At 42.7% G+C, this 18,813-nt stretch overlaps 1 protein-coding gene across 1 annotated transcript in view; it reads right to left on the bottom strand.

The window, feature by feature from the left end:
- fer1l6 (fer-1 like family member 6) overlaps positions 1 to 18,813 on the bottom strand; it is a 395,360-nt gene that overhangs the window by 372,348 nt on the left and 4,199 nt on the right. The window contains exon 2 of the mRNA XM_063059547.1: positions 3,005 to 3,084. Within this exon, the coding sequence (XP_062915617.1) occupies positions 3,005 to 3,084 (80 nt within the window). The remainder of the gene's footprint in view (positions 1 to 3,004; positions 3,085 to 18,813) is intronic.

Here is an 18,813-nt window from a genome sequence, read left to right as displayed (position 1 = left end):
GGCACCATGGTCAAAGTCATTTAGATCACATTTCTTCCCCAGTCTGATGTTTGGGCTGAACAACAACTGAACCTCTTGACCATGTCTTCATGCTTTTTATGCATTGAATTGCTCCTACGTAATTGGTTGATTAGGTATTTGCTTTAGTGTGAAGGTGTATAGGTGTACCTATTAAAGAGGTTATGAGTGTATAAAGCTGTGTTAACTGCCCTTTGCTAGATTTTACAGTACAGATAATCATGATATCTACTGCTGATTGTATTGTTATTCACAATGAAATGATTTATAGATTGGTATTGTCTATCTATATCAATTTTATCTGCCTTTCCGAATATGGAGATCACATTAATCACTTCCCAGTTGACTTGTTCTTCCCTGTGTCTGTTGACTGCATTGCTGATTGAAAGAATGTACAGGGGGATGAAAAAGGATCTAGTGCTTTCCCAACGTACATGACAAATAAACTTTTCTCAGGCTTCCAGCCAGATAGAGGGATTGATTGTAACCGACGTTTCAATGACAACTCTTCCATCTTCATCAGGGATGATGCCTGGGCATGTCAAGTCCAGTGGTATTTATACCATCGCCCATCCCTCCTGATTGGTTAGTCCTCATCCAATCAGCTTTTTGTGCTCCCACCTTGTTTACAATTGAATTCCAGTTCCTACAGAGAATAAGACCTTCATCTTTGTTAAAATTATTTTCCTCTCGTTTTATTTCAATGGCTCCCTTCACCAGGCAGTCCCAAAGGCCGTTAGCATGGCATAGCAGTTTTGTGCCATCAAAGTCAATCTTATGGCCATTGCGAATGCAATGTTTTGCTACCGCCAATGTCTGCGGGTAACCCTGTGCTTCTTGATGCGGGTTTCCACTGTCCGTCCCAACTGGCTGATATACACTGCTCCACATTCAGGGTGGATGTCAGAAGTCAGGTTTTTACACAGAGAATGATGGGTGCATGAAACACCCTGCCAAGGAGTGATGGTAGAGGCAGATATGTTAGGGATATTTAAGAAACTCTTAGTTAAGCACACGGATGATAGAAAAGTGGGGGACAATGGAGGAGGGAAGTGATAGATTGATCTTAGAGCAACACACATCAAAGTTGCTGGTGAACGCAGCAGGCCAAGCAGCATCTATAGGAAGAGGCGCAGTCGACGTTTCAGGCCAAGACCCTTCGTCAGGACTAACTGAAGGAAGAGTGAGTAAAGGATTTGAAAGCTGGAGGGGGAGGGGGAGATGCAAAATGATAGGAGAAGACAGGAGGGGGAGGGATAGAGCCGAGAGCTGGACAGGTGATAGGCAAAAGGGGATACGAGAGGATCATGGGACAGGAGGTCCGGGAAGAGAGACGGGGGGGGTGACCCAGAGGATGGGCAAGAGGTATATTCAGAGGGACAGAGGGAGAAAAAGGAGAGTGAGAGAAAGACCTCCTGTCCCATGATCCTCTCGTATCCCCTTTTGCCTATCACCTGTCCAGCTCTCGGCTCTATCCCTCCCCCTTCTGTCTTCTCCTATCATTTTGCATCTCCCCCTCCCCCTCCAGCTTTCAAATCCCTTACTCACTCTTCTTTCAGTTAGTCCTGACGAAGGGTCTCGGCCTGAAACGTCGACTGCGCCTCTTCCTATAGATGCTGCTTGGCCTGCTGCGTTCACCAGCAACTTTGATGTGTGTTGCTTGAATTTCCAGCATCTGCAGAATTCCTGTTGTTTGCCGTTGATCTTAGAGTTGGTTAAAAGGTCAGTACCACATCCTGGGCCGAAGGGCCTGACTGCTATAATGTTCTATGTTGGCAGAAGTGCAGCATCTGTGGAGAGAAACTTGATAGAGGTGTACAAAATGATAAGAAGTATAGATCGAATGGATAGCCGGGGACTTTTTCCCAGGGCAGAAATGGCTAATATCAGGGGGGCATAATTTTAAGCTGTTTGGAGGAAAGTATAAGGATAATGTCAGAATTAGGTTTTTTACACAGAGGGAGGTGTGTGAGTGGAGCACACTGCCGGGGTGGGGGGGGGGGGGCGTGGTAAAGGCAGATACATTAGGAACATTTAAGAAACTCTTAGATAAGCACATGGATGATAGAAAAACAGAGGTCTCCGTTGGAGGGAAGGGTTAGATTTACCTTGGAGTAGGCTATAGGGTCGGTGCAATCTAGTAGGCCGAAGTGTTTTTATAGTGCAGTAGAGCTCCATGTTCTAAGTTTTAGATCATACAGCTAATCGTTATTAAAACATGTCAATGGAAATCACATATATAGAAACAGATATTTATATAAACATACATAATATCTACTTCATGAAAGTAAACCAAGACATGTTTCAGCAAAAGGTAAATAAGATGTATGAGTGATGTTAAAAAGCATTGTAAATTACAGTAAATAATTACTCTCTGAATACTTATGGAGAAGGATAACTACCTGATTTAATTTGGAATACATTTATTAACATATGAGCTGAACAATCTAAATCAATCTTCTGCATCTCATAGTATTCCTTTCATAGAGTCATAGAGCACAGCACACGAACAGTCCATTCGGCCCATCTAGGCCATGGAAACAGTTTACCTGCCGAATTCCATTGATTTGAACCTGGATCATAGCCCCCCCATAACCTCCCTATACGTGTACTTATCAAAACTTCTCTTAAGTGTTGAAATCAAAACCATATTCACCCATTTGTTCCATACTCTCACCTCCCACTGAGTGAAGTTCTGCCAGCAGCTCGTTCCAAACTCTGAGTGAAGAGGTTCCCCTTAAACTTTTCACCCTTAACCCATGATCTCTAGTTCTAGTCTCACCTGGCCTCAGTGGAAATAGCCTGCTTGCATTTACCCTATCTATACCCCACATAATTTTGCATACCTCTGTCAAATCATCCTTCATTCTCCTACGCTCAAGAGAATGAAGTCCCAACTTATTCAACCTTTCCCTATAATTCAGGTCCTCAAGTCCCAAACATCCTTGAAAATATTTGTAATAGGTATTTAATTTTGTGGCCTTACCAAGTATGGCTTTGTTTACTAAAAATAAACCTTTCTCTTCTTTTTTCTTTTTCAGTTTTATCCCAGCAAATATCTTCTTTCTATAAATAAAAGCATACTCTGTTATTGAGAGCCAATGGTAAAAGTTTGAAATAAAAAGAGGCCAAAAAAAGGTCAGAATTTCTGATTCATTAGCAATGAAACAAATGGGTAATTTCAGAATCAGAATCAGGTTCGATATCACTGACAATGACATATGAGCAGCAGTACAGTCCAGTACATAGACAATGGTAAATTACATAGTCATAGTCATAGTCATAGTCATACTTTATTGATCCCAGGGGAGATTGGTTTTCGTTACGGTTGCACCATGAATAATAAATAGTAATAAAACCATAAATAGTTAAATAGTAATATGTAAATTATGAAATAAGTCCAGGACCAGCCTATTGGCTCAGGGTGTCTGACCCTCCAAGGGAGGAGTTGTAAAGTTTGATGGCCACAGGCAGGAATGACTTCCTATGACGCTTTGTGTTGCATCTTGGTGGAATGAGTCTCCGGCTGAATGTACTCCTGTGCCCAACCAGTACATTATATAGTGGATGGGAGACATTGACCAAGATGGCATGCAACTTGGACAGCATCCTCTTTTCAGACACCACTGTGAGAGAGTCCAGTTCCATCCCCACAACATCACTGGCCTTACAAATGAGTTTGTTGATTCTGTTGGTGTCTGCTACCCTCAACCTGCTGCCCCAGCACACAACAGCAAAGGAATATATTAAATTAAATTTAATACGTAGCACATAAAGAGAGCAAAAAATGTGATATTCTGATGGGTTCAATGTCCATTCAGAAATCTGATGGCAGAGGAGTAGAAGCTATTTCTAAAATGTTGAGAGTGTGCCTTCAGGCTCCTGGCAATTATAAGAAGAGAGCATGTCCTGGGTGATGCGGTGGTCTTAATGATGGATGCAACCTTTTTGAAGCATTGCTTTTTGAAGGTGTTCTTGATGGTAGGGAGTCAAGTGTCCATGATGGTGCTAACAGTAGAGATACCAGGCAGGACAATTGAATGTTCCTCTTGCAGGATGTGAGAAGGCAGGGAGACTTCCAGTGTCCCTGATGACTACAACTGTGAGAAGTGCTTCTATCAATCAGTGTTAAGGAGTTGTAGCTGGAACTGGATGAACTCAGGATCATTCGGGAGGCTGAGGGGTTGATAGAAAAGACATATAGAGAGGTAGTTGCAGGACACAGGAAACTGGGTGACAGTCAGGAAAGGGAAAGGGGTTAAGGAGCCAGTGCAGAGTACCCCTGTGGCCCTCCCACACAACAACAGGAATATCACTTTGGATACAATTGGGTGGTGGGGGGGGGGTGGTAACCTAACAGAGGAAACTCACAGTGGTGCTCAGGTCTCTAGCATTGAGTCTGCCTCTGTGACTCAGAAGAGAAGTGGGGTGAAGAGGCACATTCTGTGATAGGGGATTCGTTAGTCAGGGGAGCAGACAGGAGGTCTTGTGGGCAAGAATGAGGTTCCTGGATAAGACCACCATAAGACAAAGGAGCAGAAGTCAGCCATTCGGCCCATCGAGTCTGCTCTGCCATTTTATCATGAGCTGATCCATTCTCCCATTTAGTCACACTCCCCCGCCTTCTCAGCATAACCTTTGATGCCCTGGCTACTCAGATACCTATCAATCTCTGTCTTAAATACACCCAATGACTTGGCCTCCGCTGCTGCCCTTGGCAATATTGCCAAAGTCTGGGACCTCTCGGATCAAGTCTTCAGCATTCTTAAGTGGGAGGGTGAACAGCCAGAAGTCATGGTCCATGTAGTTACCAATGACATTGGTAGAACAAGTGGCAAGGTTCTGCAAAGGGGGTTCAGGAGGTTAGGTGCTAAGTTAAAGGATAGGACCTCCAGGGTTGTGATTTCTGGATTGCTACCCACGCCACGTGTTAGTGAGGCCAGAACTAGGAAGATTATATGGCTTAATACGTGGCTAAGAAGTTGGTGTAGGAGGGAGGGCATAAGGTTTTTGTATCATTGGGCTCTCTTCCAGGGAAGGTGGGACCTGTACAGAAGGAATGGTTTGCACCTGAACTGGACGGGGACTAATAACCTAGCAGGAAGATTTGTTAATGCTGGACAGTGGAGTTTAAACTCGAGTTGCAGCGGAATGGGAACCAGAGTGCCAGAACAGTTTGTGGAAAGGTTGTGGAGGCAGATGTTGGTAAGACCTCACTATCTTATAGCTAAGAGGGCGATCCTGTTTAAATGGAAGGATGTTGTTCCGCCTACATATGCTCAATGGTTATGTAATGTTATGTCATGCTTAAGTTTAGAGAAGATCTGTTGTTCAATTTCTGAATCTAGCCAAGACTTTCAAACATTGTGGGGACCACTTTTGAACTATTTTCAAAACCTTTGACTTGCTGTTAAAGTACAGATGGTGGCTAATAACATATTTCACTTTATGATAAGGACCTTTTTTTCCCTTTTTTTCTTTCTTTACCAAACAGCTTTGATCTTGGTAGTGGGTTTAGATTATTTTTCTGTATAATAAAATTATTACATTTCAATATTACGATTTAATTTAATTTACATGAATATAGGGTAATGTAATTGCAAGTGTGATTCTAATATAATGTATTTGGTATTATTTTATCTTTTTTATTATTTATAATATATATCTTCTTGTACTCTGTATTCTTATGTATAGAAACTAATAAAAATATTGAAAGAATCCTCACAAAGGTTAGGAATCAAAAGGTTGAGCACGGTGCGACTAGTGTCCTGAACTGCTTATATTTCAATGCAGGTAGTATTGTAGGAAGGGCGGGTGAGCACAAGGCATGGATCAACACCTGGAATTATGACAGTTTAGTCATTACTGAAACTTGGTTGCAGGAGGAGCAGGACTGGCAGCTCAATATTCCAGGCTTCTATTGTTTCAGAGATGACAGAGCGGGAGGGAATAAAGAAAGAAAATTAGCATTACAAGTCCGGAAAATGTCACAGAAGTGCTCATTTAGGACAGACTGAAGAACTCGACTAGTGAGGCATTATGGGTGGAACTGAGAAATCAGAAAGGTATGATCACATTAATGGGGCCATATTACAGTCTTTGGGATTAAGAGGAACAGATTTGTAAAGAGATCACAGACAGTTGCAAGAAACATAAGGCTGTTGTTATAAGTGACTTTAACTTTCCACTTATTGACTAGGAATCCCATACTGAAAAAAGGCAAGATGGGATAGAGTTTGTGAAATGTTTTCAGGAATGTTTCCTTCATCAGTCCTTAGGAGTCCCAACAAGAGGGTGTACAAAGATCTGCTGTTAGGGAATGAGTCAGGGCAGGTGACAGAAGTTTGTGTAAAGAAACACTTTGCATCCAGTGATGGCAATATCATTAGTTTCAAAGTAAATATGCAAAGTATACCTGGTCTACAGGTTGACATTCAAAATTGGAGAAAGGCCAATTTTGATGGTATCAGAAATGATCTGGCAAGTATATATTGGGACAGGCTGTTTTCTGGCAAAGGTGTACTTGGAAAGTGGGAGGCCTTCAAAAATGCAATTGGAAGAGTACAAAACTTGTATGTGCCTGTCCGAATAAAAGGTAAAGATAACAATTTGGGGAATCTTGGTCTTCAAGAGATATTGAGGCCCCGGTTAAGAGAAAAAAAGGTGCATGGTAAGTATGGGTAAGTAGGAGTAAATGAGGTGATTATGGAGGAGAAGAAATGTAAGAGGACACTTAAGAAAGAAATCTGGAAGACATAAAGAATGCATAAGGTTGCTCTAGCAGACAAGGTAAAGGAGAATCCTCAGGGATTCTACAGAGATGTTAAGAGTAAAAGAATTGCAAGGGACAAAATTGGTCCTCTGGAAGACCAGAACAGTAATCCATGTGGGAAACCAAAACAGATGGGGAAGATTTTAAATGAATTCTTTGCATCTGTATTTACTCGGGAGATAGATACAGAGTCTACGTGGCATCGTTCAAGGACCCTGTACAGATGACAGAGGAGGAGGTGTTTGCTACCCTGAGGCAAATCAGGGTGGATAAATCCCCAGGGCCTGACAAGGTGTTCCGTCGGACCCTATGGAGGCAAGTACAGAAATTGCCAGGTCCCGAGCAGATATATTTAAAACATCCTTCGTGACAGGAGAGATACCAGCGCATTGGAGGATATCCAATGCTGTTCAGCTGTTTAAACAGAAACCAGGAAATTATCCAGTAAGTATCACATCCTTTGTGGGAAAGTTATTGGAAGGTATTTTAATGGACCAGATATGTTTGGATAGAAATAGACTGATTAAGAGTAATCAGCATGGGTTCATGCGTGGTAGGTCATTTCTAACCAATCTAATAAAGTTTTTCAAGGAAGTTACCAGGAAAATGGATGAAGGGAAGGCAGTGGAAGTTGTCCACATGGATTTTAGTAAGACATTTGACGAGGTCTTGCACGGGAGGCTAGTCAAGAAGGTTCAGTCACTCGGTATTCAAGATGAGGTAGTAAATTCACTTTGACAATGGCTTTGTGGGAGAAGCCAGAGAGTGGTAGTAGAGGGTTGCATCTCTGACTGGAGGTCTGTGACTAATGTTGTGCCACAGGGATAGGTGCTGCTTCCTTTGCTGTTTGTCATCTATATCAATGAACTGAATGATAATGTAGTTAATTGGATCAGCAAATTTGCAGATGGCATCAAGACTGGGGGTGTAGTGGACAGTGAGGGAGGCTATCATGGCTTGCACGGGATCTGGATCAGCTGGAAAAATGGGCTGAAAAACGACAGATGGAGTAATGCAGACAAGTGTGATGTTTTACACTTCAGTAGGACTAAACAGGATGGGTCTTACATTGTGAAAAGTAGGGCACTGAGAAGTGTGATAGAACAAAGGGATCTGGGAATATAGATCCATAATTCATTGAAAGTGGCGTCACAGGTAGATAGGCTCATAAAGAAAGCTGTTGACACATTGGCCTTCATAAATCCATATATTGAATCTGGAAGACAGGATGTTATATTGAAGTCGTACAAGATGTTGGTGAAGCCTAGTTTGAAGTATTATGTGTGCAGTTGGGTCACCTACCTACAGGAAAGATGTAAACACGGTTGAAAGAGTACAGAGAAAATTTACACGGATATTGCTGGGTCAGGAGGACCTGAGTTATAAGGAAAGATTGAAAAGGTTAGAACTGTTTTCTTTATAATGTAGAGAACTGAGAGGAGATTTGATAGAGGTATACAAAATTATGAGGGGTATAGATGGGGTAAATGCAAGCAGGCTTTTTCCACTGAGTGTGGGTAGGACTACAACCAGAGGTCATGATTTAAAGGTAATCTACCGTATAGCCTACTGTATAATATGGGACTATTTTATGTCATAGTAACACGGTATTGAGCATGCGCTGTCAGGCACATATTGATCTGTATATATGTGTTCAGTTCGGGTTCCGTAAGTAAAAGCCCCTGTTAACTTAGCTCCAGTCTCTAACATTTTTATTAATGATATTGTTGTATAAACGGCCACATATACAACAAATTGGCGAGGAGGTTAATGAACCTGCATTGTATTGGCACTCCGTGTTTTAATTGATAATGGCACTCAGAAGAGGCAGAGTGAGGCTGCGAGTCTGAAAAGAAGCAGGAGTTCAGCCAGAGTCGGGAACGTCGGGAGACCGAAAGACACAGTCGGAGCCACAGCCCATCCAGGCGAGACCACAGCCAGCGCTAAACCCCAGGATTGAGGGTCTGCCTGCCTGAGACAAAAAAAAGGAGTAACACACACACATCTAGCCAGAGTACGCTCATGACGCTAGCAAAAAAAAGGTCACGTGAGTCAAAAAGAAAACAAGGATGGCGTTAATTGGAACCATTACAGCATTTGATATTGGCATTGAAGACTGGGCAACTTATATTGAAAAAATTGAGTTATATTGTGATGCTAATGATGTTAATGCAGAAAAGAAAGCCAGCGTCTTACTTAATGTAATGGGCGCAAAAGCATACGGCCTACTACGGAAACACGAGGAATTCTGCAGATGCTGGAAATTCAAGCAACACACATCAAAGTTGCAGGCCTGAAATGTTGACTGTAGCTCTTCCTAGAGATGCTGCCTGGCCTGCTGCGTTCACCAGCAACTTTGATGTGTGTGGCCTACTACGGAGCTTGTTAACCCATGAAAAGTCAGCTGACAAAACTTTTCAAGCAAATAGCAGACACTCTCCAACCGCATTTAAACCCCAGACCACTGGTCATTGCTGAAAGATTTAAATTTCACAAACGGAATCAGAGCAAAAATGAAAGCATTTCTGAATATTGTGCTGAATTGCGCAAATTATCAGAACATTATCAATTTGGAGCTGGTCTATCAGATGCATTGAGGGATAAGTTAGTGTGTGGCATGCACTGTGAAACCACACTGAAGAAGCTCCTGTGTGAAAAAGACCTTACATTCGAGAAAGTGCTAAACATCTCAATACCATTAGAAACAGCCGCACGAGATGCTTTAGAGATACAACAAAAACCTCCGGAATATGCTACGAATAAAATGTCACTGAGCAGAAATGAAGGAAAGAAATGTTACCGTTGTGGGAACAGGTCACATGACCCTGATGGTTGTTGGTTTAAAGATAAAGAATGCCGAAACTGTGGCAAACAGGGCCACACTGGCAGAGTATGCAAAGCCGGTAAACAGCAGAAAAAGGACAAAATACAGAGAAACAAGAAACCCCAGAAAGGAAAATACAACAATGTGCACAAAATGGAAGACAGCATTTCTGATGAAAATGACTCAGACAAAAGTGAATTGTCTTGTCTGCAACTTCACAGCGTGAAAGAGACAGATGATCGAAGAGTAATATGGATCACTCCACAAGTGGCAGGCGTGAGACTGAAAATGGAGTTGGACACAGGCTCAGCTTTAACAGTGATCTCTGTACACGACTACAAACAACTGTTTTCGCACATACCTCTGAAACGAACTAAACTACTGCTAAAGACTTACACAGGACAGAAAGTGCATCCCCAAGGCAAAATTAAAGTGACAGTGACCCACAGAGGTAAAACACAGCAACTGAACCTCTATGTACTGAGAAATGGAGGACCACCATTGCAGGGACGTGAATGGCTCAGGAAAATTCAGTTGGATTGGCACACCATCAAGGCACTAGATGTGCCAGCAAAGGAGGGCAGCAAGGCTACAGCTGAGCGACTGTCGCAAGTACTTGCTGACTCTGAGGAAGTGTTCATGAAAGGAATAGGAACACTTCAATGCATGAAGGTGAAGATTGAGATTGAGGACAATGCACATCCAAAATTTCACAAAGCCAGACCAGTGCCATATGCAATCTGTCCTACAGTAGAGGCTGAGCTGAAAAATCTGGAGCAGACTGGGGTCCTGTCAAAGGTGGATTGGAGTGAATGGGTCACGCCTATTGTTCCAGTGATGAAGAAAACCTCCAGCACAAAACCAGGAAAACCAGGCAAGGTGCGCATATGTGGTGACTTTAAAGTGACTGTTAACCCAGTTCTCCGCACAGTACAGTATCCTCTACCTCGTATTGAGGACATCTTTGCTTCCCTGTCAGGAGGGGAACATTTCACAAAAATCAATTTGGCCCAGGCTTATCTCCAAATGGAAATCGATGATGCATCCAAGAAATACATGACGATAAATACACACAAAGGACTTTATCAGTACAACAGTTTGGTGTTTGGGATAATATCAGCTCCTGCAATCTGGCAAAGGGCAATGAACCAGGTCCTGCAGGGGATTCCAGGGGCTCAGTGTTACCTGGATGACATCATTATTACCGGCAAAGATGACGATGCACATCTTTCTAACCTAAAGCAAATGCTCACCAGGTTACGAGAATATGGGCTCAGAGCTAATTGACAGAAATGTGAGTTTTTCAAAAAGGAAATTTCATACTGTGGGCATGTGATCAACAAGGATGGCTTACACATGTCTCAAGACAAGATAGAAGCACCTGAAAATGTGTCTAAGCTGAGAGCACATCTTGGCCTAGTGAACTACTACCACAAGTTCTTGCCTAACCTATCCACAGTCCTACACCTACTAAATGCATTATTACAGGCGGGGACACAATGGACGTGGACTGAGAGCTGTGAGAAAGCGTTTCAGGAAACTAAAAGACTCATAATTTCAGACGGGGTGCTCATGCACTTTGACCCCTACTTACCAATTCGACTAGCTTGTGATGCCTCGCTCCATGGGATAGGAGCTGTGTTATCGCACAAGTTTTCTGATGGCTCCGAAAGACCAATAGCCTCTGCTTCAAAAACGCTAACTTCAGCTGAATGCAACTATGCACAGATTGACAGAGAGGCCCTGAGCCTCGAGTGGGGAGTCAAGAAATTCAGTCACTACCTGTATGGCCAAAAGTTTACTCTGTTGACTGACCATCAGCCACTCGTGTCAATCTTCAATCCAAGAAAAGGTGTTTCAGTGATGACAGCACAAAGGCTACAGCGATGGTCCCTTTTCTTAGGAGGTCACAGGTATGACATTGAACACAAAGGGACCAAGCAACATGGCAATGCAGCTGGTTTCTCATGTTAACCACTGCCCACTTCCGAGGTAACTATGCAAATGGATTCAGCAGAGATCTTTCACACAACAACAGATTAGATTAGATTATGAGGACACTCAGTCCTCGTTTATTGTCATTTAGAAATGCATGAATCATAAAATGATACAACGTTCCTCCAGAATGATATCACAAGAAAATACAGGACAAACCAAGACTAAAACTGGCAAAACCACATAATTATAACATGTAGCTACAACAGTGCAAAGCAATACCATAATTTGATAAAGAGCAGACCATGGGCACGGTAAAAAAAAGTCTCAAGTCCCAATAGACTCATCATCTCATGCAGGCGGCAGAAGGGAGGAACTCTCCCCGCCATGAACCTCCAAGCGCCACCAACTTGCCGATGCAGCACCATTGAAAGCACCCGACCGCAGTGGACTCTGAGTCCGTCCGAAAACTTTGAGCCTCCAACCAGCCCCTCTGAGCACCATCCTCTGCCGAGTACTTTGACCCCGCCCCAGCTGCTGAGCAACAAGCAAAGCCGAGGACTCGGGGCCTTTTTCCTCCCGAGATTCTGGACCACACAGTAGCAGCAGCAGCAAAGCAGGCATTTCAGAATAGCTGAACAATTACCAGTAACAAACAGCCTCATTGAAAGGGAATATCCTTGTTGATCACATGCCCACAGTATGAAATTTCCTTTTTGAAAAACTCACATTTCTGTCGATTAGCTCTGAGCCCATATTCTCGCAAGCTGGTGAGCACTTGTTTTAGGTAAGAAAGATATTCGTCGTCACCTCTGCCGGTGACAATGATATTATCCAGGTAACAATGAGTCCCTGGAATCCCCTGCAGGACCTGGTCCATTGCCCTTTGCCAGATTGCAGGAGCTGATGACCCTACGTTGTGAAAAGTGTATAACATCACGGTAAAGGGATGGCCAGTGCGGGGTAACAGCCTTCTCACTGAGGAAGGAACAGTTGTCAGTGTGTCGAGGAACACTAATGTGTGGCTCACAAGTTGTGATCCCTCCCAAGTTACGCACCAGAATGGTGGAGAAACTGCACAAGGGGCATTCGGGTACTGTGAAGATGAAAGGTCTTGCCCATGCATATGTGTGGTGGCCAGGAATCGATAAACAAATTGAGGCTGTGCCCAAGAACTGCCCTGGATGTCAAAAGATCCAGAACACACCACCACAAGCCCCTCTCCATCCATGGGAGTGGCCCTCATCACCATGGCAACAAGTGAACATCGACTTTGCTGGACCATTCATGGACTCTATCTTTTTAATCGCCGTTGATGCACATTCCAAATGGCCAGAGGTCATCAAAATGAAAACAACCACATCGGAAAAGACCATTACAGTGCTGAGGACCATGTTCGCCAGGAATGGCATACCAGAGCAAATCTGCACAGACAATGGATGACAATTTGTCTCTGAAGAATTCCAAAGTTTTGTGAAGAACAATGGAATCAAGCACTTTACATTGGCTCCTTACCATCCATCCACAAGCAGTTTGGCAGAAAGATTTGCACAGACATTCATGAAAGCCCTCAAGGCAAGGGACAGTGAAAATCGACCACTGCAACACAAGATGGACAGCTTCCTCCTTGCCTATCGTAATGTAGTACATGCAACCACTAACCAGACTCCAGCGATGATGTTTCTGAACAGGAACCTGAGGTCCCATATGGATCATCTCAAACCAGATTTACAGGGTATGATATGGAGAACAGACAGTTCAAACACTTGAATGCTAAGTCAACACGGAGCTTCAGTGTGGGACAGTCAGTTCTTGCATGGGATTACCGGACTGAAAAGTGGCAGCCGGGTATAATTTCTACCATAGACGGGCCACTGATGTACAGAGTACAGGTGGGAGAGAATGTATGGAGGGGACACATAAATCAAATCCTGGATGTTCAGGTGAAAAACTCAACAACACCTTGCCCGGACTCCCATGACATAGAAGTACATCATGTGGATCAAATCCTGAATGCACAGATGGAAAACACAACAACATCTTGCCCTGACTCCCTGGACATAGAAGCAAACGTTCCTGATGTGACCACATCAGCCTCGCCCACAGATAAGCCTGTCATCAGTGCTGAGGAGCCACCTGATGTACCTGTGGAGACTCATTCCCCAAATCAAATGTTGCAGGGCAGACGTTAGCCGGAGAGGCAGAGAAGGCCCCCCCAGAAAGTTAAGTGAAAGTCCGTATCGAGCCTTATAGGCTCATCAGGCCGGTGCTTATGCCAGTTTCCATGGCTTGCCCCCACAGATACATCAGTTATCATTATTATAATTATTATTATGTTACTTTGTTATAATTTCATATTATTAAGTTACTAATTAAACAATAGGTAGGCATTTGTATATTAAGGGTACACACACAGTATTTGTTTAGCGTAGTGCCCCTAACAAAACAGATGATACACTTTTAAAACAAAAGGGGAGGAGTGTACCATACAGCCTACTGTATAATATGGGACTATTTTATGTCGTAGTAACACGTTATTGAGCATGCACTATTAGGCGCGTATTGATCTGTATATATGTGTTCAGTTCGGGTTCCCTAAGTGAAAGCCCCTGTTAACATAGCTCCAGTCTCTAGCGTTTTTGTTAACGATATTGTTGTGTAAACGGCCACATACACAATTGGTAACATGAGGGGAATCTTCTTCATTCAGTGGGTTGTGAGAGTGTGGATTTGGCTGCCAGCACAAGTGCTCCATGCAAGGTCAATTTCTACGTTTAAGAGAAGTTTGGATAGGTACATGGATTGAAGGGATATGGAGGGCTATGGTCCAGGTGCGGGTCATTGAGAGAAGGCAGCTTACATAGTTTTAGTATGGACTAGATGGGCAGAATGGCCTTTTTCTGTGCTGTACCTCTCTATGACTCTATGACTGAGTTTACAATTTCTCTGCAGCTTTTTTCACTCCAGTGCAGGGGGCCCTCCATACCAAGCGTTGGTGCAACCAGTTAGAACACTTCCCAAAGTACATCTTTAGAAATTTGCTGCAGTCTTTGGCGACATCCCAAATCTCCTCCCACTTCTAACTTCATACTTTATATCTAGACACAGTTTGAAAGAACCTAAAGGAAGCAGACTTGTAGTTTATCCTGAAATATTCTTCCACACAGCACCACTCTCACACTTCTATTAATGGTAAGTCCTTCACAGAATTAGACATTAAATCTTCCAGTTCCATTTTTTTTAGATTATGAAGACACGTAGTCCTCTTTTATTGTCATTTAGTAATGCATGCATTAAGAAATGATACAATATTTCCTCCGGTGTGATATCACAAAACACATGACAGACCAAGACTGAAAAAAACTAACAAAACCACATAATTATAACATATAGTTACAACAATGCAACAATACCATAACTTGATGAAGAAGTCCATGAGCACAGTAAAGTTCAAAGTCTCTCAAATGTCCCACATCTCATGCAGATGGAAGAAGAAAGAAAAATTCTCCCTGCCATATCTGACCACGGTCCGAATCTGAGTCATCCGAAAACTTCGAGCTCTGATCAGCTCTCCAACACCGAGTACTGAGCACCATCTCAATCCGAACGATTCGACCTCCTTCTCGGTCGCCAACAGCAGGCAATGCCGAGGATTTTGAGGCCTACCCTCTGAAAGATTCCCGACCGTGCAGTAACGACAGCAGCGAACGAGCATTTCAGAAATTTTTCCAGATGTCCCTCTGTGCTTTCACGTCCATCTCCATCAAATCAGAATTGTCCATGGCCCTTATTTAACGGATACAATATCAGTTTTCACCGGAGGGCTGCGCACGTCGCAGCGCGCTGCTTCTCTCTCCTCCCACCGTCCAGGCTTTTCCTGCAGCATTGTCAATATTTCAAGTAGAAAATGATCAACCATATAAGTGTCAATTTGTGATTTTCAAGAATGGTACAATATGATGTGAAGCATTATTCTGACTCCATCGATTTCCGCTGTTGTCAGAACACAACAGAAGACTACAGAGAATAGAATCTTAAGAAAGAAATTAGTAAAATTAAAGAAGATATGTGGATAGGATGGTGAAGAAAGCTTTTGGTATGCTGGCCTTTATTAATCAGAACATTGAGTATAGGAGTTGGGATGTAATGTTGAAATTGTACAAGGCATTGGTGAGGCCAAATTTGGAGTATTCAGTGTCCAGATCTGGTCACTGAATTATAGGAAAGATGTTAATAAAATTGAGAGAGTACAGAGGAGATTTACTAAAATGTTGGCTAGGTTTCATCTCCTAAGTTACAGAGGAAGGTTGAACAAGTTAGGTCTTTATTCTTTGGAGCGTTAAAGATTGAGGGAGGACTTGATAGAGGTATTTAAAATTATGAGGTGGATAGATGGAGTTGACGTGGATAGGCTTTTTCCATTGAGAGTGGGGGAGATTCAAACAAGAGGACATGAGTTGAGAATTAAGGGGCAAAAGTTTAGGGGTAACATGAGGGGAAACTTATTTACTCAGAGAGTGGTAGCTGTGTGGAATAAGCTTCCAGCAGAAGTGGTTGAGGCAGGTTCGATGTTGTCGATTAAAGTTAAATTGGATAGCTATATGGACAGGAAAGGAATGGAGGGTTATGGGCTGAGTGCAGGTCGGTGGGACTAGGTGAGAGTAGGAGTTCCGCACGGACTAGGAGGGCCGAGATGGCCTGTTTCCGTGCTGTAATTGTTATATGGTTATATTATATGGTTAAGCTATGAGGTTGCTTTGACAAATAAGGTGAAAATAAATCCCAAGGGGTTCTACTGTTATATTAATAGCAGAAGGATAGTGAGGGATAAAATTGGTCCCTTAGAGAATCAGAGTGGACAGCTACGTGTGGAGCCGAAAGCATTGGGGGAGATTCTGAACAATTTCTTTTCTTCGGTATTCACTAAGGAGAAGGATATTGAATTGTGTAAGATAAGGGAAACAGGTAGGGAAATTATGGAAACTATGATGATTAAAGAAGAGGAAGTACTGGAGCTTTTAAGGAATATAAAGGTGGATAAGTCTCCAGGTCCTGACAGGATATTCCCTAGGACCTTGAGGGAAGTTAGTATGGAAATAGCAGGGGCTCTGACAGAAATATTTCAAATGTCATTAGAAACGGGAATGGTGCCGGAGGATTGACGTATTGCTCATGTTGTTTCATTGTTTAAAAAGGGTTTTAAGATTAAACCTAGCAATTATCGGCCTGTGAGTTTGACGTCAGGGGTGGGTAAATTGATGGAAAGTATTCTTAAAGATGGTATATATAATTATCTGGATAGACAGGGTCTGATTAGGAACAGTCAACATGGATTTGTACATGGAAGGTCATGTTTGAGAAATCTTATTGAATTTTTTGAAGAAGTTACTAGGAAAATTGACAAGGGTAAAGCGGTGGATGTTGTCTATATGGACTTCAGTAAGGCCTTTGACAAGGTCCCACATGGAAGGTTGGTTAGGAAGGTTCAATCATTAAGTATTAATATTGAAGAAGTAAAATGGATTCAGCAGTGGCTGGATGGGAGACGCCAGAGAGTGGTGGTGGATAACGGTATGTCAGATTGGAGACCGATGACAAGTGGTATGCCTCAGGGATCTGTACTGGGTCCAGTGTTATTTGTCATATACATTAATGATCTGGATGATGGGGTGGTAAATTGGATGAGTAAGTATGCAGATGATACTAAGATAGGTGGAGTTGTGGATAATGAAGTAAGTTTTCAATGCTTGCGGAGAGATTTAGACAAGTTAGAAGAGTGGGCTGAAAGATGGCAGATGGAGTTTAATGCTGATAAACGTGAAGTGCTACATTTTGGTAGGACTAATCAAAATAGGACATACATGGTCAATGGTAGGGCACTGAAGAATGCTATAGAACCAGAGGGATCAAGGAATAATGGTGCATAGCTCCCTGAAGGTGGAATCTCATGTGGATAGGGTGGTGAAGAAAGCTTTTGGTAGGCTGGCCTTTATTAATCAGAGCATTGAGTATAAGAGTTGGGATGTAATGTTGAAATTGTATAAAGCATTGGTAAGGCCAAATTTGGAGTATTGTGTACAGTTCTGGTCACCAAATTATAGGAGAGATGTCAATAAAATTGAGAGAGTACAGAGAAGGTTTACTAAAAAGTTGCCTGGGTTTCATCTCCTAACTTACAGAGAAAGGTTGAACAAGTTAGGTCTTTATTCTTTGGAGCGTAGAAGGTTGAGGGGGGACTTGATAGAAGTGTTTAAAATTATGAGGGAGATTGATAGAGTTGACATGGAAAGGCTTTTTCCATTGAGAGTAGGGGAGATTCAAACAAGAGGAAATGAGTTGAGAGTTAAAGGGCAAAAGTTTAGGGGTAACATGAAGGGGAACTTCTTTACTCAGAGAGTGGTAGCTGTGTGGATTGAGCTTCCAGCAGAAGTGGTTGAGGCAGGTTCGATGTTGTTGTTTAAAGTTAAATTGGACAGCTATATGGACAGGAAAGGAATGGAGGGTTATGGGCTAAGTGCAGGTCGGTGGAACTAGGTGAGAGTAGTTTGGCATGGACTAGAAGGGCCGAGATGGCCTGTTTCCATGCTGTAATTGTTATATGGTTATATGGTTAATAGTGAGATCTTGCTTCCATCTTAACAACATAAAACATAGAGGTAGCATTTGGCCATTTGGCCCATCAAGTCTACTCTGTCATTCCACCATGGCTGATTTATTCTCCCTCTCAACCCCATTCTGCTGCCTTCTCCCTGTAACATTTGACGACCTTATTAATCAAGAACTGATCAACCACCACCATAAATATGCAAAATAACTTGGCCTCCACAGCCATCTGTGTCAATGAATTCCACAGAGATATCCTATTCTGAGGCTGTGCCCTCTGTTCTTCAACTCCTCCACTATTGGGAACCGCCTCTATCTAGACCTTTCAATAATAGATTGGTTTCAATGAGATCCCTCCCTATTCTTCCATACTCAGTAAGTACAGACCCAGAGCCATCACACATTAACCCTTTCATTCATGGGCTCAATCTTGTGAACCCTCTTCAATGCTAGAACATCCTTTCCTAGGTAAGGGGCCCAAACCTGCTCAGAAAACTCCAGATGTGGTCTGACTAACACCTATTAAAGCCTCAGCATTGCACTTACATCCAAACACAGATAATGTACACAGTGACCACTTTATTAGGTACCTCTTGTACGAAATAAAGTGGCCACTGAGTGCACGTCCTTGGTCTTTAACCAGCATGGTTTCCTTAAGGGA

The sequence above is a fragment of the Mobula hypostoma genome, chromosome 9, assembly GCF_963921235.1.
Source record: "Mobula hypostoma chromosome 9, sMobHyp1.1, whole genome shotgun sequence".
In the NCBI taxonomy this organism is placed as follows: Eukaryota; Metazoa; Chordata; class Chondrichthyes; order Myliobatiformes; family Myliobatidae; genus Mobula; species Mobula hypostoma.
The sequence above is the reverse complement of the archived record's forward strand: the minus strand, read 5'-3'. Positions and strand labels throughout refer to the sequence as shown.